This window comes from Phoenix dactylifera, chromosome 10 (assembly GCF_009389715.1).
Source record: "Phoenix dactylifera cultivar Barhee BC4 chromosome 10, palm_55x_up_171113_PBpolish2nd_filt_p, whole genome shotgun sequence".
Lineage (NCBI taxonomy): Eukaryota > Viridiplantae > Streptophyta > Magnoliopsida > Arecales > Arecaceae > Phoenix > Phoenix dactylifera.
This window is the reverse complement of record NC_052401.1, coordinates 15,747,306-15,772,554: the sequence shown is the minus strand read 5'-3', so window position 1 is coordinate 15,772,554 and position 25,249 is coordinate 15,747,306. Positions and strand designations below refer to the sequence as shown.

Genomic DNA, 25,249 nt, shown 5'->3' with positions numbered 1-25,249 from the left:
TTGAAACTCTCTAGATAATCTAAAGGATTCGAGGTACCGTCATACGACTCTATTTGGGGCATCTTGAATTGAGGTGGGATCAATTCCTTCATGATCTGCCAGAAAAGGGGGTTCTAAGGAGAAATTGAGGTCGTCGTTTGCTTTTGGAGCCTATCTCCTAAGGGACTAAATCTGTTGACCCATTTCCTCAATTTTTCTATCGAGGCCAGTATCTTGCTGAGGTGGGGGCTCCGCTTGGCAAAGAGACGGGAGGCTCGGAGCAGAGTCCTTACCGAAATGGGGGCTTGTAGAATGCCGGTTCCCATCCCGACCAGGACTACTTCATATGGTGTGCTGACTCTGGCCAGATTGCTCCGAGTCTTGGCCATGAGAACGGTGGTTGATCAAGCACATGTGGCATGTTGGTTGCTAAGAGTGGCGGCTGGGTTGAACAGATTTTGATCGGATTAGTTTCGGTCATGCTGTTGCCTGCTGCAAGTCCGAAACCACTTTTGTCAGAGCCTGCACCTATTGTATGAGCATATTGAACTGCTAATTGTCCATATGCACTAGAGGTTGTGCCGGCAAAGTGTGTTTTAGGCTTTGTAGAGATCCTCATGAGGCCGAAGTACGACATTGTGAGACATGAAACACATCGTGTGCCCCTCACGACCTTATATTGGTGATTTCACCCTTCGTTTTTTATCGGTGAGCTAGGGTCCTTCCTCTAGTGCCAATTTGTTGCCACAGAATTTTGGACTGAGGTTAGAGTGTAGCTCGGCTGACCCTGAGGTCGGCAAGAACCAAATTGAATGAGGTGGCTGAGGTATGGGGAAGTTAATCTCCTCCGGAGATGTCCTGCAAGAAGTCTACTTGCTGAAGAGTTTTTAGTGGAAAATCCTCCGATACCTAAGTTAAAATAGAGAAACAATAGTGTGAAATGGAGAAATTTCAACAAAGTTGAGCTCTCTATGAGTGAACATACATGAGGACCCTCGGACTACCTGTTTACATAGGACACCTATTTTGTCGTTACCTGATTTGATGCAATGTGCGTTGATAGCCAGGTAATGGCCAATAGTATGATTATGATGTAAAAATCATTTCGCGTAGGCGATATATAACGCTGTTCGCACACCGGCAACAATGCTGCCATAGCTGTCGATGGCTAGAGTTGTCAGTTCTTGTTGGTTTGGCTTCGCCGAAGTAATTCATCTTAGTTGAGATCGAGATAATGGAGGTTGGCTTAATCCGAGATTGAGATGTACAACATTTTCCTCATCATGATATATTTAAGATTTGGGTTAGACAAATTAACCTATGCTTGATTCTAACTTAAAAAAAAAAAAGGAAACTTGTAACCCAAGCCTGGCCATCTTCGGTTTAGTTTTGCCAATCCGAACCAATTTACATTCCTTGTTGATAAGGTTATGCTTACCTTAGAATAATGATGCCTGGCCATTCTCAGTTTAGTTTTGCCGAGCCGTACCAATTTGCATTCCTTCTTGATAAGGTTATGCTTACCTTAGAATGATGGACCTAAAGGAGCCAAAATGATAACTATCTATATCTATTAATAAACAGAACTTTATTAGAAAAATAAATTGTTCCAACATCCAGTCCCCAATGCAGGAGATGTCCACATCAATGTGGATCAAATTCATCCATGGCCATTTGCCTATCATAAAGATATTCTTTCCCCCACCTTCTTCCTCATTCAGGCACAACAACACGATTCATTTAAAAAGCTTCCACTTTCCTTTCACTTTCATAACCTTCCATCCTCCCACAGCTCAGCAGCGGTCCACTACACATCCCGCCGCCAACCCAGTGGAATCACAGCTGATCCAACGGCTCCCATTCCTCTGATCGGTAGCCTCAGTTGCCAACACACGCTGGGAAACGCTGGGAATCGGTTTCCCACGACCTCAATCCTATCCCCCGCCCCCGGTGCTCCGCTCTCTTACACGCATCTCCAGACAAGTGGGCCCCACACAAATGCCAAAACCACCCGCGAGTCACCGTACCGCGTTTCTTTCCCTCGCTTCCCCTCCGCCGCACAAATTCGCACGTGCTTCCGAAAATCCCCAGCCATGCACCCGCATAGATATTTCTATACCCACACTGGATCCGCCGTCGTCTTAGCTCCGGCATCTATGGACGGCAGATAGAGCGTTCGCATAGAAAGTACTCTACGACCATCCTAATCGAATAGTTTGCGAGCACTTGCGATGCGGACCGTCACAGCGCGCACGTGCTCGCCGCTTTCCTCCACAGCCGAGGGCATTGTCATGATATGAAAGGCAAAAGCCGGTCTCCAGGGGCGGTTGCTCGCATCCTTTGCTTCTTCGGGAAATAAAAACAATAAAATTTAAAAGAATAAAATAGTAATCTCTCCTTCGGCGTTAAAAGGTAATGAAAAATTAAGATAAAAAAAAGGAGGAGAAACCCCAGAGAATTATATAAAACCCAGAAACCGAGGATCCCCCTTCCCTCTTCGCCTCGCCGGTTCCTTCCTTGCAGATCCGAAAGTCCAAAACCCTAGCAGAGCTCGAAGGAGGACCACAAGGAAGAGGACGAGCAGGTATCCATCTTTGATCGAGCTCCGGTGGTAGCCTCGATCGATTCATCGCCTTCTCGTTTGATCTCCTCGTCTGTGATCCGCGTCGATCGCAGGGAGCCGACTCGATTGGGTCGCGTTCTGAGGCGTTTTTTAATCGCGGTTGAGAGCTTTGTTCTCCGAGATGGCTGCCCCGCAGACGAGCGCCGCCGCCCCTGGATCTCCCCCCTCTGCCCAAGTGGTAATGCGAAGTTGCTTTGGACTTTGTCTCTGTTTTTTCTGTCGTGTGGTTTTGAGAACTTGGCGAAAGATTGGATCTTTTTGACTGATTTGGATGTTTGATTAGGTTGGGAACGCTTTTGTACAGCAGTACTACCATATCCTTCACCAGTCGCCGGAGCTGGTGTACCGGTTCTACCAGGAGAGCAGCAAGCTCGGACGGCCCGAGGCTTATGGCGCCCTGATCTCCGTCACCTCCATGAAAGTAAGCCGCGTATTAAACTTGTTTTTTTGTTCGACTTAGAGAAATTTCAGATAAAAATGGAATCTTGGTTCTGAAAAATTCTGTCTTGATAGCAAATTTTTTTGCTTCCCATCGACTTATTTGCCCTGGAAATAGGCGATCAACGAGAAGATACTGTCTATGGACTTCCACAGAGCGGAGATCAAGACAGTGGATTCCCAAGATTCGCTCGACGGTGGGGTGTTCGTCCTCGTGACGGGATATCTCACTGGGAAGGACAATGTCAAGAGGGATTTCACCCAGTCTTTCTTCCTGGCTCCCCAGGACAAAGGCTTCTTCGTTCTGAATGACATATTTAGGTATGTTGGAGAGGCCGAGCGCCAACTTGGAAGCCAGGGTTTGGAGAATGGCGCTGGTGCTCCTCTTTCGCTGGAGCAGGGTATGTTTTAAGAGGACCCAGGGCTTGATTCATTTTATTTTTATGTTTTTTTAATAAACATATATGGGAAATGTTGTTTGATTTGTCGGTTGCTGATACTGTCTGCTTTCAGATTCCCCTCCACAAGAGGAGCAACATGTTTCAGAGCCAGAGTCCTGTCCGCAAGAAGAGGAGGAGGAAGCCAATGAGGAGGAAGTGTCCAACCCTTCGGACAATGGAGAGGGTTCAGTCGTGGAGGAGGAGGAACTGGTTGGTGAGGTGATTGATGAAGCACCAAACAGTTCGCAGGCAGTGATCTCTGATGCAGCTGCTGCTACTGTTCAAGAAGAGGCACCAAAAAAATCATATGCTTCAATTGTAGGTGTTTGGTTTTGGAAGATACTCTGACTTCTGTTCATTCTTAAGTACTTTTGACAAATCATCCTGGGTCAAGGATTCTTACTGGCACGTGTAATAAACTGTTAGTTGGACCTTGAGTAGCAGAATAACTATATGTGTGAGATTAATGAGTCACTTTGATGCTTAACTAACATTTTATGTTCTCCATATTTTTAAATGGTAGTTCTCAAGTCATGATCCTACTTGTTAATCTTGTTCAGAAAGATAAATTTCATTCAGTTACTATGCTGTTTGTATTTATTTATTGAAGAATACAACTCCATGCTTGTCACCATCTTACCAAATAAATTGTTGATCATTTCCCATAGGGAAACAAGTTTATCTCCATTAAGAACAGTGCTGTATTTACTGCAGCCAGGGCAGTAGGGACATAGACCTGGTTTGTTTCTCTATGGCTGTGTTTGATTGCAGATTAAGTTTGCTGGAGTAAATGGGTTAATTTACTTCTAAACCACTTTATTCTGAAATAAATTAATCCACCCTATGTGGGTAATAGTGCATTCTGGAGTTGGTGGAAAAAGTAGCTCTACCAACTTTCTAAATTTCCCTATACCCTTGGAGTAAATCGGTTAGTTGTTTAGTGTTTGGCAGGTTAAATTGGAATAAGTGGAGTAAAGGGTCTTTATTCAGTTACCTGCAGCCAAATGCAGCTATATATCTTGTAAATAGCACTTTTTCTTTAGCATTTTCAACAGAAAGAAATTCACTGGGAACACATGCAGCTTCTTTCCATTTTGGACTATTGCTAACTGGAAGGTATTACTATTTAGTGTTTGCTTATTACAAGAACTTGGGATACAATTGAGTCTTATTGTCATGAGGATATGTCATATGGATAATGAGTTGAGAATGCATATGCTGTTTTACATTTACGCTGTTTACATTTACTGCCTTTTTTGTCTGTAGAATGATGCATAGTTTTATGAGATAGACCTGTTTCACAATATAATTTAGTCTATGCACTACATGGATTAGATGTGTTTGCTTCAAGCTAGTCTTCTAATTGCTTAAAAAGTTAATGTTCTTATCTATTGTAATATATGTAGGTGAAAGTCATGAAAGAAATTGCTGCTCCATTATCAGTTCCAACATCTGCTTCTGCTAGGCCACCACCTGCTAAACCAGAAGGTCAGGCAGCCCCTGCTCCTATGGCAGCTACAGCACCTGATATTCCTGCTGCTAATTCTAGTGTGGTTGAAAGCAACAATGTACAAGAGGCAGAAGGTAATAATTGACCATATCGACTTCATAGATGCTCTGTTACAATACAATACAATACCACAATCTATTTTCTTTTTTCAGCTGATGGCCATTCAATATACATAAAAAGTTTGCCTTTGAATGCTACACCCGATCAGCTGGAAGAGGAGTTCAAGAGGTTTGGTCGTATTAAACCTGGTGGCATACAAGTTAGAAGCCATAAGGTTCTCTTTGTTTACTCTCCTGCTTACCTGCATTTTGATGCTTTTCAAATCTGTGTGTTCTATAATCTAAGAAATTTTCTTCATATGTGTAGCTTCAAGGGTTTTGTTTTGGTTTCGTGGAGTTTGAGGAGGCTAATGCAGTCCAAAGTGCAATAGAGGTAAATGATTTAGGCTCTACTTATACACTTGCATTTTGCTTGGAAAATAAATGGTTATATAGAGCCATAGTAATATCTTGTCATTCCCTTCTTTGTCATATTTATTATTTTTTGGTTGCATGAGAAAATATTTAAGGTAAACTCATTTCATATAATTCCTCTTTTATGCATTCTTTATGTGCTTGTGAGCTTTAGTGGACCTTTCTTGATACTAGTAAATAGACATTTTGGATTGTTGGAGGTGTATTTCTAGAACTTCTGACAATGTGCTATTGCTTTTTTAAGTTGCAATGCTGTTTGCAGTTCTTGATCCAAAGTCTACTTCCCTGTTATTCTCTTGTATGGTTTGTCTTGTTGAGACTGTTAACATGATTTTCAATTTTGCAATCGTTTCTTTTCAATTCAGAAATGTTCCTATGCTGTATTTTTTGCTAAGTTGTCTGATCCTCTCTTGTTTGTTGCATATATTGTCAGCTCTTTTCCCTTTTATGCTTGTCGGACTAACTTTATAGAACTTCTCTCAGTCATATCTTTACTTTTAGGTCTCCAAGTTTGTATATACTTTATCATGAATTTGGCTTGTATTTCTACTTAATTGATTCTTTTTGTAATGAGGTTAAACTCTTCTACAATGAAGTAAATCAAGCTCCTGTGAACAGAATGTTAAGCATTGGTTATTGAACATACGACTTTATCTTGCAAGATGATCCCAGATGTTCTTTTTATGCTTTTCTTTGCCATAGAATTTGAACAAGCAACGGCTGCTTGATTAAAAGAGGAACCTTCCATCTGTTTGATTGGCTTCTAGTGGTACTCGTATTGGCAGGGATTGTGGAAGGAATAAACCCTTGTGTTGTATGTGAAGGGATATGGTCTATGTGTCTACATGAACCATTTAAATTCTCTCATGTTGGTGATGGGATTATTTCTAGCGAACCTAACAGTTACATCTTATTAAAAAAGTACTACTTTGTTATAGATCCTCCAGTCTTGCTAAGTTTGGTGTATATAAATTGTTATAATTTAATTTTTGATAAAAAAGTAAGTACTAGGAAACAATGGAAGAGATTCCATAGTAAGCATGACACCTTAAGTAAAATATTTGGCACCTGTTACATGTTTTGGATATGAAAGTGTTTATTACATGTAAAGCAGTTGGTGGTTGTTGCATGGAAATCCAGAAAAAGAGAAATGAGGAGATAGGGGTTAAAATATTGATTTATATTGCTACTTTTACAAGATAAATGATCTGCAACAACCTCATTGATGCAGTAAATGGCTGTTATTTTGAGTCACAAAGACTGTTAGATATTAACAGGCGTTGACCTGTTCACAATCATATTAGATTGTATTCTATGATGCATGGAGGTCTAGTAACAAGTTGCTACTTATTTATATGGATTGGAAAACATTTTGTATTTGTGTTGTTTTGAGTGGCCACTTTGCCGCCAACTCCATGTTTATTCTTTAGATTCATGAAACAAACAGATAGACTGAATTAGAGGAAGGGCAAACCTCAATGTAGCTGTCAATTAGGGCGCCTTTGGCTGTATTATAAGAATCATAATATCTTCAGATATTTTAACTCTTTGAAATTATGTTGATTTTAGGCAACTTGGTGTTGGGTTAATGAAATTTCACAAAATTCCCGCAAATATGGTATTAGAATTTTATCTTTTGAGTAGAATTTTTGATGGTATTTGAATTTTATCTTTTGAGTGTAATTTTTCTAAGTAAATGATTTTGCCTTCGTTGACGTCTTACAACTTTACATAACCATGTTTTTCCTTTAAACAAGCAAAAACCTACTAGAAATTAAAAATTTTTAAATTCTAATTAGCAAAAGGGATAAGATTTTGATTTTAAAATTTAAGATGCTCAGAAATGCCTTGATAAATTGAGGTGCTGACATTTGGTACAAGTCCTTTCTGTTTTTTCATCAGAACAACACATGCATATATACATTTTTTTGATTTAAATTATTTAAAAAGTTTCAACAGTCATATATGGTTTCCTTTATATGCTTGGTGATGTTATCTTAAATCAAAAAAAGATTCAGGTTAAGAATTGAGTTTGTTCCAAATTTCATCTCAACTTTAAGTGAAGCCAAAAATTGACCTGTATGCATATGGTTGCATTTGACGTTGATATGTTCAAACCTGCAAAGCGATGATATATTTTTTTCCCAAAGTTTTCAAAAATGCGGCCCAGTGCGTGAGGCTCCCACCATTGTGAGATTTGAGGAAGGGTTAGATGCATGCAGCCGTACCCCCACGTGTAGAGAGGCTATATCCATGTTTCTATTTCAAAAATATTTAGCATAAATATATCTTTATAACTGAGTATGATTCTTTCTAATTGCTTGTTTTTAAGCAATCAGATGATCTGATACAGATTTAACATATTGCATAGGTACACGAGATCGGTGAGTCAATAATTCTGGTTCTTATTTATTAATGACCTCACAGTTTATAAGAATAAGTTACATATGTAAACGTATATTTATATTCATAAGTAGATAGACAGACGTGCATATATACATAATTATATATGTTCTGTTATAAGACATAGAGGGTGAGGGGAGGATTTCACACCTACTATTAGTTTTTAGTGATCGGAGTTGCAAAATAAATACGTAGTTGTCGGATGTGATCTACAAGGTCTAAATTGTCTATAAAGAAAGATTTATTTATTTTGAGTTTCTCTTGCCTATGTAACAAAGCATCCCAAATTTATAGATACTGGTAGATGTATACCTGCAAATGCAAGTAGAACCCATCAACACTAAAAAGAAAATTTCAATGTTATTTTTCTTTTGCTTCAATTTTAGTATTATTCTATGCTTTGCAAGTCAAAAAGTGACAATAATTATCATCTATTTGGGATACCACTTGTAACAAAGAAAAAGAAGGAGAGGTTGCAACCTGGAGAAGAGTTATAGATTCTCAAGTGACATAAAGGTAAGCTGATAAAGTGCAAAGGAAAAACTAAAGTCCTCTAAGCGTTAAATTCTTTGGTTATGTTATATTACTGTTTCAGTTATCATACTTATAGTTACAAATGACTGTGTTAGGCACCAATAAACATCAAAAGAAATTATTAGAGATAGTGCAATTGTAGATGAAATAGAAATTGGATGTTGCTAACCTCCTATATTTGGTTAGCCATATTGGATTGCAGCAAAGCTTAAGGAAAAGTAAAGATTAATCGAAAGAAGTTATGAGTGTTACGTACTCATACATCGAATGTTGATGAGGCATCAATCATCCAATTTGACTCTAAAACATGTTCTAAAGTCATTCTTTTGAATCCAGTATCCTTTCATTCACCCCGCCAAAAACAACTTTTAAGAAAAAAAGGGAAAAAACAAAGGGAGGAGAAAATGTTTAATGTCTTTTCCATTTCTTGTGGAGCAAAGAGAAAGGGAATGCGAGAAAACTTTTTCTTCAAGCTTGTTTCCATAGACCATACCATGGATGTAAACATGAGCCAAATCACTTTGCTGCCAATTTGGAGATCATCGCCCTCCAAGATTTGCCGATCAACCTACGTACCTCATAGCGTACCTTATAGAACATACGGGCACCTTGCACAACTTGATGCGCTTTTATCCAGCATCAGCGGTTGCTTCAGGAAGGGCCAGCATGCTTTTTCTCCTTCCTCGACCATTTTTCTGTTTCTTTGGTGGAACTCAAGCAATTAGTTTTGTGCAGAAGAGGGTGGAGGGACAACTAGTTCATAAGAGGCAAGCAGCAGATTTCTTCTTAGTCAGTTAGATCAACTCCACCACTAATGCATAAATGTTAATAATTTGAATGTGTGCCTGTATTAGCAGGATTCAGGCTTGTTTTGCAAAGGAGACTATATCTAATAAATAATTCTCTTTTTATAAACTAACAGAGGATGTTTTAGCTCCCATTATCTCCATTTTGTTTAAATCTGGAAAAGAATTTAAATTTGAAGTAGCAGAGCCTCTTATTGTTATTCGAGCATTTCTTGCCTTTGCAACAGCAAAGAAGGGTAAGCAAGTAGTGAAAGAGAGGACCTGCTGCTTGGAATAAGATAAAAATTTATTAGGTGGGAAAGACACAGGAGTATGAATCTTCCAAAATATTTATCTGGTTAGCTAGGTGAAGAAGAATCAAATCTTGGATAGAACTATTCTGTTGTACCAGCTGACGCGTATTCGTTGTTGTTTTGTGACTTGTGGATACTTAGTTTGACTTGCACACCAGAACCATTTCCTTTTACCTTTTGACCTCTTATTGAATTATAAGTGATGCAAGGAGCTTGTGCTTTGGACCGGGCATAAGTTTGTGGTTTATGGTTGATGATAATGGTTCCAAAAGCATGATCTAGTGGTTAAGAAGATTTTTTTGACAGAATTTATTGACACCTTTATAAACAGTTTAGATAGTGGCATGATACAGTGTGCTGATTTTTGGACGACCTGATGATAGGAAAGAATCTGCAAAACATGACTTTTTTAAGCCTTGTATATCATATCTAATGTTTGAGATTTTCATTTTGCAGCTTTGATCATTGGAGTTTGCAGTAGGTGTAAGATCCTCTCTTTTCGTCCATGTATGCCTGCAACCATATGGACATATACGCATATGTGCATACATGCATCCATATATGCGTGCATGCATGCCATGCATATTGCACATGCATTTATGTGTGCATACATACGTATGTACATACATTTATGCACACAAAAATAGATGCATGCTTGCATATGCGCTCATACATATTATTGAGACACAGAATCTGTGCATATGCTTCTGTTGAAAATAGATAAGATGAACTGGTCAAAGATCTCTGAATTTAGGCCAAGGAGATACAAGCAGAGGAGCATGTCAAGTGTATGAGCGCAGGAGCATGAAGTTTTGTTTGAGGCAGCTCTAGTTTCAGTCATTTGTAGGTTTTACAAAAATAAATTAATTGTACTTTATAAGGGGTACCCTTCAGCTTTTACTTGCTCTCTTATTGGGGGATGATCTTATGTTTCTTTCAAACCAGAGAAACTTAATTTGGTCCATTACTTAGGCTATGGTGGAGCAAACTCTTGTATTGTTTTAATAATGAAAATTTAGGCGCCACCCTCTCTATATTTAGGGTTTGGCATGTTGGATTACTTGTCAGTAAGGGCCCTAAACATATGTTGAGAAGTTAGGAATGTGCTGCAGATTTCTAGGAGAACCAGAGGTGTGCAGCTTAATTCTAGGTTGATAAGGGGGTTGAACCCTTTTGCCTGCTAATCTCTTTCTTTCCTAAATGGGCCAGTGGAATTGGTCAAAACATTGTAGATAGCGTCCAGATCTTTCTTTTAGTCGTTTAACATGTCCTGTTTTGCTTTTGATTTTAAGATCATGATGTATGGAAGTGTTCTATCATATTAAAAGAACTTGGAACAATTATATATGACTATTTGGTTTTCTTACGAGGACCAAATATTGCTAATATCTAAGTGCTTCTATTCTTCTACGCTCTCACTTGTCTTCTTTTTTTGTGCCTAATCATGTGGAAGTTACCATATCTGTTCATGTATTCGATTGAATGTAATATTGTTATTGATTAGTTATAGATATTCAGTTATGAGTCGGGTTTCATCTGATTCTGATCATAAACTAGATCTTAGGCCTCAATCACGAGATTGATTTTTATCAATATTTTCTCAGCAAAATCATATGTGAAGAGTGATAGTTGAATCTGCATTAACATGATGAGAGGTGGTGGTTTTGCAATATGAAAAAGAAGTGGATATTGTTCATACAACACCTTGAAGAAAGTGAAAGATCTTGAAAGATCCAATGATATCAGACACAAAAAGATGTTGGCTCATGCCAGATACATGATCATGATAGCCGTATTGAAATGATAGCAAGGGAAGAAGTTCTTTGAGAAAATTTTCAAGTTGAGATCACTACCATCGTCCAAAATTTGTGATTTTAAGGAATTTTTTGAGTTGTGCATCATTAATTTTATTAAGGAGAACTTTACATGGATTCCGGTAGTTGTCAAAGTGCATGTTATCCTTATACCTCATGTGAAAATGGAGCTAGGATTGACTTTGCTGATTATGATGACAAGATAACTATCATGATCTGTCTTAAATGGTGATGAAAGCAGCGAACTTTCTGCTTGGTGTATCATTTGCATTTGCAGCACACAAGAAGTAGCGTGCAAGAAAAAATGGCAAGTGTGAAGGAGAATTTGGAACTTCAGATGGAATAAGGACAAAACTAAGGAGTAGGGCTATTCATATTCAAATTAATAGCTAACTCTTGTTCATTAAACTCCATATACATCTTGAGGATTACAACATAGATTATTAGAGATTGATAGCAAGGAAGGCCAAACTGTGTTGAACCGGTTGGATTCGGGTGTGCCGAATTGGACTGGTCGACTATCGACATGGTTTGAACCATCTATTCGCTTCGGTATAACCCCCTCCCCCGTAAGTCCCACTAGCTTGTTCGATTCCTCGCCTCCGACTAGTGCTGTGACCTCGCCTATCCCCCATGCTTGCGACCCTTACCTTCCCCTGCACTTGGACCTCGATGCTTCTCGCCCTTCCCCTGTCACAACTTAAGACCTCGCCCAAATTGAGTTCTTTGACCTTGTACAAGTATCCAAGATCTACCCATTGCATAGCCGATGTGGGACTAAACACATACATGTACAAGTTCTCACATACTCTCCCTATTTAAGCCCAAGTGTCCTTGTTAGGCTAAAAGTCTCAATCCATTCATATCTAATCACAAGCACTACGATTGGCCCATGGTCAACTCCTATGAACTGTTGTTCTATTGTCTCCTAGTCCACATAGGCCATGGACCAGATTCACTCTGATACTATTTGTCACAACCTAGGATCTCACTCAGAAAGGCTAGCTAGAGTGTGTTATTTGGTTTTTTAGACTTTATACAAGTATCCAAGATTTACCTAGTGTATAGCCTATGTGGTTCTAAACACATACTCGTAGAGGTTCTCACACCCCTGCCGACGTTAAAGGTAATGCATCCCCCCTTTCTCCCTCTCTCTCACATGGGGTTAGGTTTAGGGTTTCGAGCCCCCCCCCCCCCCCCCGCGACGATGAGGGATTTCGCCCTCTCATCTCCCTCCTCTTCCTCTCTCCCCCCCTCCGCCCCTCTCTCTCCCTCCCTTTGTATCCCTCTGCCCTCTCTCTCCCGTCATTTTCGTTTTGGAATAGGAGGGTGGTTTCATACCTTTTTTTTTTCATATTTTGAACTGAAGTCAGCAAGCCATATGCTGACTTTAGTTCAAAATTTGAAAATAAAAAAAATAAAGAGGTTGAAATGCCCATGGCACGGTATGGTATGGATCCCTATCGCACCGTGTTGGTCGCCGACCAATATGGGCCTTGGTACCCATTCCGAGAACCTTGATTAATAATGTAGTAGCAACAATTTGTCAATATTACCATATACTATATATCATGTGCTACATGATGTAATATTTTTTCATTTATGATTTGTGCAATATAACATAATTATATGCATATGCTCCTTTTGTTTGGTGCATACACTATTGACATGGGTACAACGACCTATATAACTGGTCACCGCCAAGGTTCGCCAAACTTGTACCGAAGATTGTACCAGCTAGTGACTAATTTATTATGGTATGGTCCATATCGTGCCGTTCTGGGGTATATCGAAAGTAGGGAGAGAAAGGGAAGATGGAGAAAAAGGAGAGAGGAAGATAGAGAGAGGGAGGGAGAGGGAGAGGGAGAGGGAGGTGGGAGAGAGGAAGGGGGAGGGCTGAGGGAAACCTTAACTTTAGCGGAGACAGAGAGAGGGAGGAAAGGGGAGGGCCGAGGGAAACTCTAACCCTAACCCCAACCCTAGCTCTAAATCTAGCAGGGAGAGAGAGGGAGGGAGGACGGGGGGAGGGCTGAGGGAAACCCTAACACTAAACCTAAGGGAGAGGGAGAGGGAGAGGGAGAGGGACTTACAGGAAACCTTCGAATGTGGATCCGGGGGGGGGGGAGGGCTTTCTTGAACATCCTGAGTGAGGGGAGGGTGGCTCGAACTATCGCTGACCGATTTGGTTCGGTACACCCCAAATGGGCCGGTTCAGCATGGTTTTGCCATTCTTGGACTGCTGCACTAATCAATATGTCTTGTTCCAATATATCCCTAGGTTTTTTATATTAGAACTTGGATTTGTATCTAAACTTTTCTATAATATATTTTGGAGTCTAGGGCTATTAATGGGTTGGGTGGCCTAATGACCTGGCCCCAAGAAAAAAAATCTAGCTCGGGCTCGGATTGTTAACATGAAAGCTCAAATTGGTCCGCGATGAAAGGGGCTAGTATATCCCAGGCCAACCTCGGTTGATCTTGACTTTGGTCTGGCTCGGCAGGAAATATTACCCATAGCCAGGTTGGGCCTAGTATTGGGACCCTCGGGCTTGATTCGGGCCGGGTCGGACTCGGGCCTGAGCTCTAAGTTGGGGCTTGCTTCAGGCCTAAGCTTGACCCAACAAGACCTTGCCCATTGACAGCCCTATGGGAGATCTATAGTCATGAGCTATGCATTTGTTTGTTGCTCGAAATATTGGAATAAATTCTCATACAATGATTAGCAAGTTACATTCTTGTGTAGAACATTGTATTCTCGTTAAATACCACCACCTTGTTGGGGGCCTCTACTAGCGATTTTGTTGAATTTTGCATGTCACCTTTGACTTCTGTAGGCTACCTTTAGTGTAATTGTACTCTCTCCATTGATCACACCAAAGTTTTTGGAGTTTAACAAATCTACATGAGTTTCTAGTTAGCTGAAAATAGTGCTTAGAGTCACATTTTCAAACTATCACCCCATCATTTTACTTTAGGATAATTTTACTCTTCCCTTCGATCATAGGGGAGCTCTTTGGGATTCAACGCATATCTATATACAATTTTTGGATTTGCTGTGTGTAGTATTTGGAATCACACTTTCATCTTTTGTTGAAAGACTCGCAAGCTCCTCTAGGTGGCCATTGTGAACTTCGTAGGTTAGGTTTACATAGTTTGAAAGGTTATTATGATCCCCTTGCTTGTGCAAGAAGCATTTTAAGTATTGTGTAGGAGGCCTTTTCTGACATGATCTAGGCCTGAATGCATAATTTGCCTTAAGTACTGCCTCCTAAATCTTTCAACAAAACTATTGATTTGTAATTTATTTTTTTAATGATATGTGGGGCATCGATTTTGGATTAATGTTTGTATTGCAAAATAGTGATTCATGAATGCTTAAACTTTTAACTAACAACTTTAGATGCGTCAAACAAAATTTACATCACAATGTACTAGCCAAAGCGTCACCTGCAACCATGGTTTCCTGAATTGATATTAGGTGCTGTAATGGTTAGGAATCGGGTTGGTACGACACTACTATGGTGCTGTATTGACACGGTATGCAGAAGCATACTGTTGTGGTATCGATTAAGGGCTTTAGCCCGTCTTCAGTTTTCTTAGTTTATTTTAGTTTTTAAAGCTTTCTTAAGGATTGGAAGTTTTGAAGTTGGGTTTTATTTGTTATATGTTTCAAAAACTGTTCTTCTATCGTGGTCTTGAGATATTGTGTGCCATGTGCTTTGTACAAAATTAATAAATTAAAATACATAATTTAATAAATTATAGCTTAAAAAGGGTATATATTGAATAAATTTAAATTACATAAAACATACGCCAAGATCCTTATGAAGTGTCTGTGGCTTTTAGATAACGAGATCTCATTCATAATTTGATCTATGACTTGACTCTAGCCTAGATATTGTGCCCATCCTTGCATCTGGTAGTACCTTTGGCCTGGATAGCCATCTTAATACAAATCCTCTGTTTGATATTGAGCTTGCCATCCAGTCTTAGGAATGATCAAGGCAGCAAACTATGACATATTGTTTGTCTGAGGCTATGGAGCAGGCTCGGCGGAGCCGTCCCGAACCGGGCAATTCCGGTCGTACTGAGCCGTCCCGGTGGTGGACCGAGACGGTTCCAGCAATGAAAATGAAATCCGTTGTCGGAGGGGAGAAGGAAAGAGAGAAAAAGAGAGCGAGCGGGGGAGGGAGAGAGAGGGAGAGGGAAGGAGGCCGGTGGAGGGCCGATGCCAGGGCAGGAGGTGAAGGGCTGCAGCCGAGTCTCTTGTTTCGGACGAAATAGGAGACCCGACCGCTAAAAAAATGAGATGTTTAAGTGAAGTCGGCAAATCCCATTATTTTTTAGCGGCCAGAGCCTTGTTTCGAACGAAACAGGGGATCTGGCCTTGGTCTCCGCCTCCTGTCCGGGCACTGGCCTCCGTCGACCCTCTGCTGGCCTCCGCCACTCTCCTCTCTCTCCATCTCCCCATTCTCTATTTTTCTCTCCCTTTCACCCTCTCCCCTGCCTCTCTACTGTGTTGGTATAGGCCTGACACGATACGACGTGGGCCCGTACCGACCTGTGTTGCCGGGCAACCGGTCCGGTGCCTGGTACTGGCACAACAGACTGTGTTATGGAGGGTAGTAGCGACTTGAATTTGAAGCCTCAGCCGAATAGTATGCATATGCTAAAAAAAGATCTGGGTTGTACGATGATGATCCGGAGTATGCATCAAATATTAAGATGCTCGTGGTTCCTACTTTGCATGTCTTATCATCAGCTATATCAGTGCCATGTCCATAACTACCTCAAGGGCCTCTTCTCTTATATGGTATCCTATCTTCTTGATATGTCACTTGTTGTTGTCCTTATCTTATGCATAATGAGACACCTGGATGAATAGGTTTACACCATAAGTTGCGAGTAACGCGCACCCCTACGATGTTTGCTACTACTTTGGCTACCAAATGCATCATCATGTGAACTATCATTATCATCATTGCTGGTGTCACGAGATGATCTAGGCAACCGACCATCTGAGGGCTCAGTAGTCTCGAAATTTGATTGAAGTGGCATCTTGTCAGCCTTCTGTAACAAATCTGCAATTGCCTTTTCCGTTTTGGGTTTGTGTGGATCTCCAAGGAATTGTCTTCTTTCCCTTGGTGGCCCAATATTGGGTGGGTCAACTAGGCCTACCTCCTAGACTAGCCATGCCTCCCTGATTGGCTTGTTTACAATGGTACTCTCTCCATAGAATCTCTGTCATTATCTGTCTCGAGGTCTTGGACATACAATCATGTGATGATCTTGACTTGCTCCCCCCTGACCTATCCCTCTTGATCTTTGTGGTTGCTGCTACTGCTAGGTGTGGGAGTGTGGCATGTTTCGCTTTATCCTATGCTCTACATTCATCCCAGCTTGTTCTGCTACAATATTGGTTGGTCTAGGAGATGATCCTGGCTCAAGCTTTGGCTAGCATTGCTGGCCCTCAAGCGAACCAATCATTGGAACCTCTTTATCTTATACAAAGTTATTGTACCTCTATTATGCACTTCATCTGAGCCATAGAATGTGGTGTACGCATACCAAGTCATTTAATTTCTTTTGGTTCAGGCCGTTCCTCCTACTGTGTTTTAATGACAAAGTTGGCCAATTGTCTTTGTGGTTGCTAAACGAGACCATTTGTAAGAGGATCTACATCGCTATCCTGTTGAGGTGTTTGCATGTCCCACCAAATGGAGCCACCACTCAGCTGCAAATGGAATCACACATATCTAGTTAAATTAGACTCATTGTTGAAGAATACTTGGATTCATCTATAGTTTGTTTGCCATAGCTGCCTTCTCAGCAAAACTATGGAAGCCCTCCCTAAATACTTTAATTTGTTAAACACACACCATTTATGGCATTATTTTGCTTGTTTGTTAAGATATAGTATTATTCCCTATAATGGTATTCCATTAAATTCAACTTACCTCATCTTTGCATCGGACAACAATGGTGGGATCGGGATCCGTCTTATGAATCACATTTCAACTGCAGCTAAAAGTTCCTCATCTGATCCTATTCCTGGGACCTTAGTTCGTCGTATTAGCCCGAACCGGGCAGTACAGGGTGTATTGTGCCATACCGGTTTGGTATCGGTACCTGATATGGGAGGCGTATCGACATTCGGTATGCCGAAAAGACCCTGTACCGGACACACTGACAGTGCTAGTGTGGCACTGGAACGGGGTCCGGTACCGAGATAGCAAACCTTGCCTGGAACTGTATATTGAAATGTTGGATTTAGATGGTAAGCTACCGAGATATGTATTTGATTTAATTAGCAAACAAAAAAAAAAAATTAATGATGGTACTTATAATTATAGTAACATTGAGTTAGGCAAGGTTTGTATGCGGATTACTTGCTTAATGCAACTCCTTCCCTATCTGGGTACCCCACTTCTCTTCTGTGATGTTGATGTAATCATCAACAACGTCTCGGATCGGTCTCCGTAATCTCGATCTTGGCCATCATCATCATATGGTAAAGGAAGTGCATCAAGGGTTACCTCTTGCTATTAATCGCCCTTAGCTCTTGATATAGTGGTGCAAATGTCGTAACTAGTTCCTTGTTCCGTTTTTAGAATCAACTGCTGATCAATAACACCTTCACATATTTCACCTTTGTGCCACAACAGGTATATATTGTTGCCTTGCTACTCCGCACTCATGAGCATCGATCACAGCCTTGCCTACTGTTCAATGCGGCTACTGCGTATAATGTAGTGTGTGATGAAGCGGGTTACTGCTGACCACAAGATCTCCCCTAGTGTGCTTTCTCATTAAAGCCAACACCATGTATGGTTGTATATGAATTTTGTGATGGTCTGTGCCATCTCCACCACCTGCTTCACCTTGAAGATTTTGCTTGTCCATTAGAATTAGGTCAATGCAGTGGGAGACGCGGGTTCTAGAAAATGTGTTCTCTCTTGATCATCAGAATGTCTTCGCGACCTTGTATGGCGATTATTTATGTAACCACTTGCATGACATGCTTCTCTCCTACCTGATCGGCAGCCTCTCCATTATTTAACATGGATGTGTGCTCGTTTCTTTTCTCCATGTGGTATTTTCTCTATGTTTTCCAAAAAAAATTGTCACATGGCAGATGACATGCTTCGAATGATAATTTCATTGTGGGACAAGAATGGATGGAGCCCCAGTTGTCAATTACACTATAATTTAGTAACCGGCCAACTCCCTGCCACCTTAATCCTCCCTCCTTTCTTCTCAGTCATCTCCTTCCCCTAGGGAAAGTAGAAACTTATCAGATTGATGACTGCTTCTTGATTCCATCAGTGACACTCGGGGGGTTCATGTTCTGCTACCAAGTCCTCTGCCTCCCTCCCCTCCATTATCCTCTTAGCCTTCTGCTATTCTCACTGTAACCATGGTAAGTGAGCTTGAGCTTTGCATTTCAAGCTTAAGAGAGTCTATTGAACTTACTTAGAATGACACAAGTGCAGTTGCTTGACCCTGCCTTGTTCAATTCTGATGGAGCTCTAGCTGGCCCAGCTCAGTCATGCTATGGGAAAAATGGGATGAATGGACCAAAATTTGGTAAGGGAAGCTTGTTTAAACCATCTGTAGTGTTTCCTGGGTCTATCTCAATTCGTAAAAAACCTTTTCAAAGTCAGCTGTAATGTTGAAGCCCCCCTCTGTTACCTCAGAAGAGGGAAAGGGGGTTATCGTGGTGTGCACCTCAATATGAGGGCACAAAAGCCTTTCCAAAGTCTTAGGTGATCTTATTGAGGAAGGAAAGAGATTATTTTATTTAAATCAAATGGGAGCTTGATGTGGTTTAGAACATTTTTGGGGATTAAATTCTATAATTGGCCATCAAGTCATGGGGTCACCCACTTGTGGGTGGGTCCGTAAGAAAAAAGTGTGCGCATCATATTTCTGATAGAGCAGTCATCCATCTAATTTGAGGAAAAAAAGTACCGAACAGTTTGCTAATTTTTTTTATCACTATTTGAGACAGGAACAGGAATCTATACTGTTTAGATGCTTCTCTGTAATCTATTGCACCTTCTTGTACCAAAAAAATGTATTCCACCTTCGACCTATTGTATGATCAAGAGTCCAGATATATGCACATACATATATGTATGTATATATGTATACGGATATGTGTATATATATATACACTTATATACATATATATATGTATATCTATACATACATACATATATCTATACATATATATGTATATATTATGTATATATATGCATATATATGTATATGCATGTATATATATATGTATATATATATATAAAGTTTGGATGTCTTTGTTCTAACAAGGAAAGAAAAAATAAAGTATCATGAGTTGGACTGGCTAATAGTATCTTCTAAATGGGCTATTACTATGTCATTTGAGAATCTGTTTTATGGAAAACAAAATTTTCTTCTCTTTAACTGTTGCTTCTTTGCAAACACGATGGGAATTCACCTATCATTTAGCACAATCTTCTTTCTTGTAGATTTTTGTTGTGTTTCCCTATTTAAATCAATTTCTGTCTAAAATCCCATATTTCAAATAAAATCTCATACATCAAACAAAATCTGTTTGTGTGATTGGTTCACCAACAATATGCTAATTATAATTCATCAGAATATCTTATATTAAAAGTGCAATTACTATGTTAACTTTGGTAATCTCACAACTCCACGTGGATGTTACTTGGAAGTATGTTCTTTCTTAACGAGTCCATAGTGCATATAAGGAAGTTCAAGAGGAAGTTTTGCTCATGGATTGAAGTTCTGGATTGCATGATAAATCCAACATAGTATAATGTGCTAGTGCTTGAATGCCTGCTGACACTAGCACAGTACTGGTTGGATGCTTGTGCCAGTATGTGCCATGCACCGCATGGAATGACATGACACAATACATACTATGCTAGCGCCAAGCCAACATGGCACTGGCACACCATACCTCAGACTTGGTTTTGTATACCAAGTCTTGGGGATGAATTCCACATCTCAAGATGCAACTTTCTTGTGGGGAACTGGATAATTGTTTGTAACTCCAGGATGAGGTTGTGGGCCATTATTTGGAACTGTTATAGTACCGACCTCCCACTTCCTTAAAAGTGTCATGGTGAAGGATGTTTTGGCCAATCAGACCATGATGAAATTGTTATACAAAAGTAGATTTTCAAGAGGGAAAAGACATCACATCTGTTTCTTTCGAATTTTTTAATCTGGAATTGCTAGTAGAATCCCTAGTTAACGTTCTCTTAGCTCTCTTGCTTGGTCCATAAATTGGAAATACTACAATCAGTAGTAAATGGTTCCATCTATGATGATCCTGTGCATAGTTTGACAGATATTGAACGATGCTGTTCAATGATGATCAATAAGCTGACAATGCAAACGATCATGTGAAGCTTGCATGCTTTGAAAACAAATGATAATGTAGGATGTCTTAAATTCTGGTGTGGATTAACATTTCCCTGTCAAGGGGGTGGAAGATGGAGCCTTGTAACTCAAATCCGAATCTAAGAAAATGGAGAAACTGTCGACCATGCAAACTGTAAAAGAAAATACATCATGGCTGCGTGAAAGAAACAGGTACATTAGGAGGTGTATGATTGGATCATACCAGTCAAAAACCCAAGCATATGCAGGAAAACAACTATTTGCATGCATTATTGTATAAGTTAGTTTTACTAGCATGTTCCATCTTAAAACAGATTTAAACGTAGACAAGGCTTCATAAACAGTTTATTTCACTTCTGAAAGATTGCTTTATCTGATGATTGCTGATCTGAATTATGATTAGACTTGATCAATCTTGTGGTTTCATTAAAATCTTAATCAGTCATTAAAATTCAAACTAAAAACATTTTGTTTTAAGTTATATTTCATGAGTAAATCACTAATTCCTGGGACATGATCGGCCTTCAGCTTCATTCTCATGGTGGCATTGAAAATATTATAAGGATCTTTCCAAATCCCATCTAGTCTAGTAAAACCTTATCTGCGATGTCAGTTTAAACAGGAAAAGGCAAATGCAAGTTTTTTATTTTTGGGTGTTTTGGAATAGATTAGCTACTTGTCATACCTTAACCTGCAAATTGCCTAAGGTAATATCCCTTTAGGTACTAATATTCCTTTCTAAAATGACATTCAATTGCACAAGAAGGAAATTCAAGCAGTAAAAACAGTCTTTTTAGTTACATTTTCAGTTTCTTAATGCCTTGTTCTTTGTCTGCCTGTGTTGGGCAGAAATATATTCCCAGTTTCTAACTTGAGACCCATGAAGTAATTGCTATGCAATGAGCAAAATATTTCTATCACTCATCATGGTCTTATCACATTCTACAGCTTTGAAGATTGTGTTATTTTTCAAAATATATTTAGCAAGCTGTTCAATTGGTATCTGCATTTCTGTGTAAGTCCCGTCATGAAACTTGTGTGTGATTTATTTGGATCATGGTTCAGATTGGTAATCTTAAGCAGTTTATGTTTGTATCATATGCCTATTTTCCACTGCCACGGGATCCAGTTTTTCTGATTTTGTTTGATTAACTGTATCTGTTTCTGTTCTGGCTTGATATTGCAATGAAATATTTCTTTTATATATACCACAAGCTGATATAGGTCATATAACGTATCAAAAGATAGCTCCAGTTTCACTATATAAAATTTTCATATTGAAGCATTCTTTTTTTTGTATTGACAATTAGAAAGTTCATTGCTGGTTGAGGTTTCCTGCTTCCTACCCATGTTTATATCATATTTTGGTATTCATGCTTTTATGCCATTATCTGTAATTCCTTGTATTATGTGAAGTTGACATAAGCATAAGGAGGAAGTGGGTCAAGACAATTTTAGCATTGGCATTTTGCATATCTTTCTCATGTTCAGCAAGTTCCATTCTTTGCATATAATTTTCAGCTGTTAATATGATGAGTTTATTACTGTTTCAGGCTTCGCCTATAACGATAGGTGGTCGCCAAGCTTTCGTTGAGGAAAAGCGGACCACTAGTTCACGAGGCAAGTGTGGGATAAGCTATATTTTCAGTTGTTTACACATGAATATATGTACTGTTACATAAACCACTATATCATAAAGCTACTTATTATTCTCCTAAATAAGATGAGACTATTAATATGGTAGTAGTTTATGCAAACCAAATAAGGTTTTTTATTATGTTTATTTTATTATGAAGTACAAGTATAAAATCTCAAAAATTGCTGCAACTGTTGTCATATGAAGAACAGAGCTTGACCGATAGGATTGTGAAACCTAGGTTTTGGAAGTCATTTTAGAACTGCTACACTACTTAGAGATTGTACATAGCCAGACCTTTTGATTTTTCAATTCTGCAAATGTTTTCCTGGCTCTTTTTGGGTCCAAATTAACAAATTAAGATTTGCTCTCTGCAGTTGGTAACAGAGGAAGGTTTGCACCTGGCAGAGGGGGCGGATTCCGGAACGACGGAATAAGGGGGCGTGGAATTTACAGTGGTGGGAGGGGTTATGGTAGGGGGGATTTCAATAACAGACCTGATTTTGGAGGCAGGGGTGGTGGTCGGGGCCGTGGAGGTGATGTTGGATATCAAAGGGTTGATCATATGGGATCAAATGGTGGGCGCGGAAGCCGTCCTGGATCATCATCCATCAGTGCAACCAAACATTGAATAAAGGAGCTGCTCGCCTTTGGAGTTCCATTTCAAGGTTGCGGACCATCTGCTCCTAAAATTGTTTGGTTTGAATACATCAAGCACCTTTTTTCTATTGTGTTCACATGAGGATGCCAGAAGCTTTCCTATAGATTGTACGGTTTCCCTAGTTCTTTTTCCACTATTTTTGGCAGTGAGAAAACTTTTGTAGAATATGGATGCTATTCCAACATGGCTTCACTGCATTAATTAGCTGACGTCTCTGTTTCAGTTTAGGACCTTAATATTTGATTCTCCTGACCATTGAGCATTATGGTATCGTTTTGCCTTTCCACTTTGTGTTCATGAACAACCGGTTGATTTGTATTGGGATTTTGATAAAATGATAAGCTAGTAGAAAACAATTATATGTTCTGAATCGCTCAAATATCATAACGTTGGGCAGATCAGTTTCCTCAATTTTTGTATTTATATGTATATGCCTGCCTGGAATATGACTGCTGTGGAGAAGTAAGATCTGGAAATGCTTGTTATTGGAAATAATTCTGACTTCTTTCTTGCAGTCCAAAAACTTAGGCAAGCCCTACTATTAGTTCATCCTTTGCTATTTGCAAGACTTGTGGTTTATTGTAACAAGCATTTATTGGATGATTTCCATCTTAATGAAGAAGGATAATTTGGAGTTGATTTTATAAAAACAAAATATACATTCTAGTTAAAATTATTTAGGCTCTTAACATATATGTTGTAACATATATGCCTTGTTAGGATTCAGCAGAGGATGATTATGATCGATGATAACTTTACTTGCAACCTATAAATTCTTGCAGTTAATTTCGAACTTAATTCGAGCCACGCAATTAGTTCTCTCAACGGCTCGTGGTTTCTTGGTTTTTGTATGGCTTGGGGTTTCTTAGTTTTTGTGTGGCTTGAGTTCTCCAAGTACTTCTATTTTTTCTTGCACAAAAACATTCCACTATGTATGCTTCCATACCTTTTGCATCTAGGATGACCGTTGCGGACGCTAAAATCAATTCTCCTGGCATATAAGTTATATATTTTATGTGCTTCTTTTTCTGCAGTAAACAAAATACCAACTTCTGGCTTTGAATTTGACTCAACAATTGTCTTTTTTGATGCAGGTTCATCTTCAGTGGATATGTGCAAACATCAAATAATTAAAAAAAATAACATGTCAAGTCTCCCAAAATAAAAACAACTTTAGCCGTGCGTTTAAAAATAGAACGTAACTGATTATAGTGAAGCACAAAGTCTTTAAAAGTTTTAACTATAAATAAACCAATTAAAATCCATGTCCGTGATAAAACCAAAAATGGAGAATGTGAATCATGCCAAAAGCTAATTGCATATAAATAATATAATATAATACAATATCATAGTGCTCTTACTTGTATACATTCATAAGACTAGGTGTTTGTATTAGTGAACCTTTGGATATGTATAAATAAATAATAAGATTTGAATTAGAAAAATTGTGCATATGATCATTCTTATTATATTATTTTAGCTTGATATAAGTATGTATTATTTGAATATGTAGTATGTAGTGGCAAAACTAGCATGTAATATGTGAATATTTGTACATGCAGTGTAATGTAATTTAGCGATTAAACAAGAGATGGAACATAGAAATTAGTTGAACTAATACATAGTTTTTGGTGAGGGGAGCTTGGTGTCTCGATTAGGACTGCTTGTGTTGGGACGTGAAATCTAGTATCTCAAGTCTTTCAAATTTTCCTTAGCATAATTCGTGAAAAAAAAGGAGAAAAAAAATTAACCACAAAGAATGATGAAGAGGACTGCCTAGCTTTGCCCAAGATAAATTAAAGATGTATAATCTAATAAAATAAGATTGAAGTACCACGAAGAAGATGCTAAATAATTGCCATGATTGAAGCTCCAAAAGATGATAGTTGTTGGTCTACGACAAGCTTAGTAAGAGGGAGTAGGAGAGAACTTTATCCTTGGCTTTGGAGAGGAGGGGATAGAGCAATTAAAAAAAGAAGGATTCTTTGTGAGACCAGGGAAGCAGGGCACGCCTTCAGAGAGGAGAGGAAATGGACAGAGAGAGTCAGGGTTTGAGATGACGAGACTCTGTTAATGCTTTTGGATCTTCTAGATATGAGCTAGGAGGGGGGAGGGGTATGCGGCAAATGAAGGCCATCATAGGAGATAATCTCTAGTGCCCGCACCAAAGATTTTTGCTCGTACCTACATATAAATATTTATCTAGATTATTAAACTGTTTTTTAAAA

At 39.3% G+C, this 25,249-nt stretch overlaps 1 protein-coding gene across 2 annotated transcripts; it reads left to right on the top strand.

Moving 5' to 3' along the window:
- The first annotated feature begins 2,293 nt into the window (after positions 1-2,293).
- On the top strand, positions 2,294-23,391 carry LOC103707105 (nuclear transport factor 2-like). Of its 2 annotated transcripts, XM_008791473.4 has the most exons (9): positions 2,294-2,780; positions 2,886-3,023; positions 3,159-3,441; positions 3,554-3,798; positions 4,887-5,064; positions 5,143-5,264; positions 5,357-5,422; positions 22,278-22,344; positions 22,738-23,391. In XM_008791473.4, exons 1-9 carry the CDS (start codon positions 2,724-2,726, stop codon positions 22,989-22,991), a joined length of 1,410 nt encoding a protein of 469 aa, XP_008789695.2. In that variant the 5' UTR covers positions 2,294-2,723; the 3' UTR covers positions 22,992-23,391. The 2 variants fall into 2 exon arrangements, with proteins under 2 accessions (XP_008789695.2, XP_026660455.2); XM_026804654.2 differs by lacking the exons at positions 22,278-22,344; positions 22,738-23,391 and adding an exon at positions 17,979-18,362.
- Positions 23,392-25,249: the final 1,858 nt, after the last annotated feature.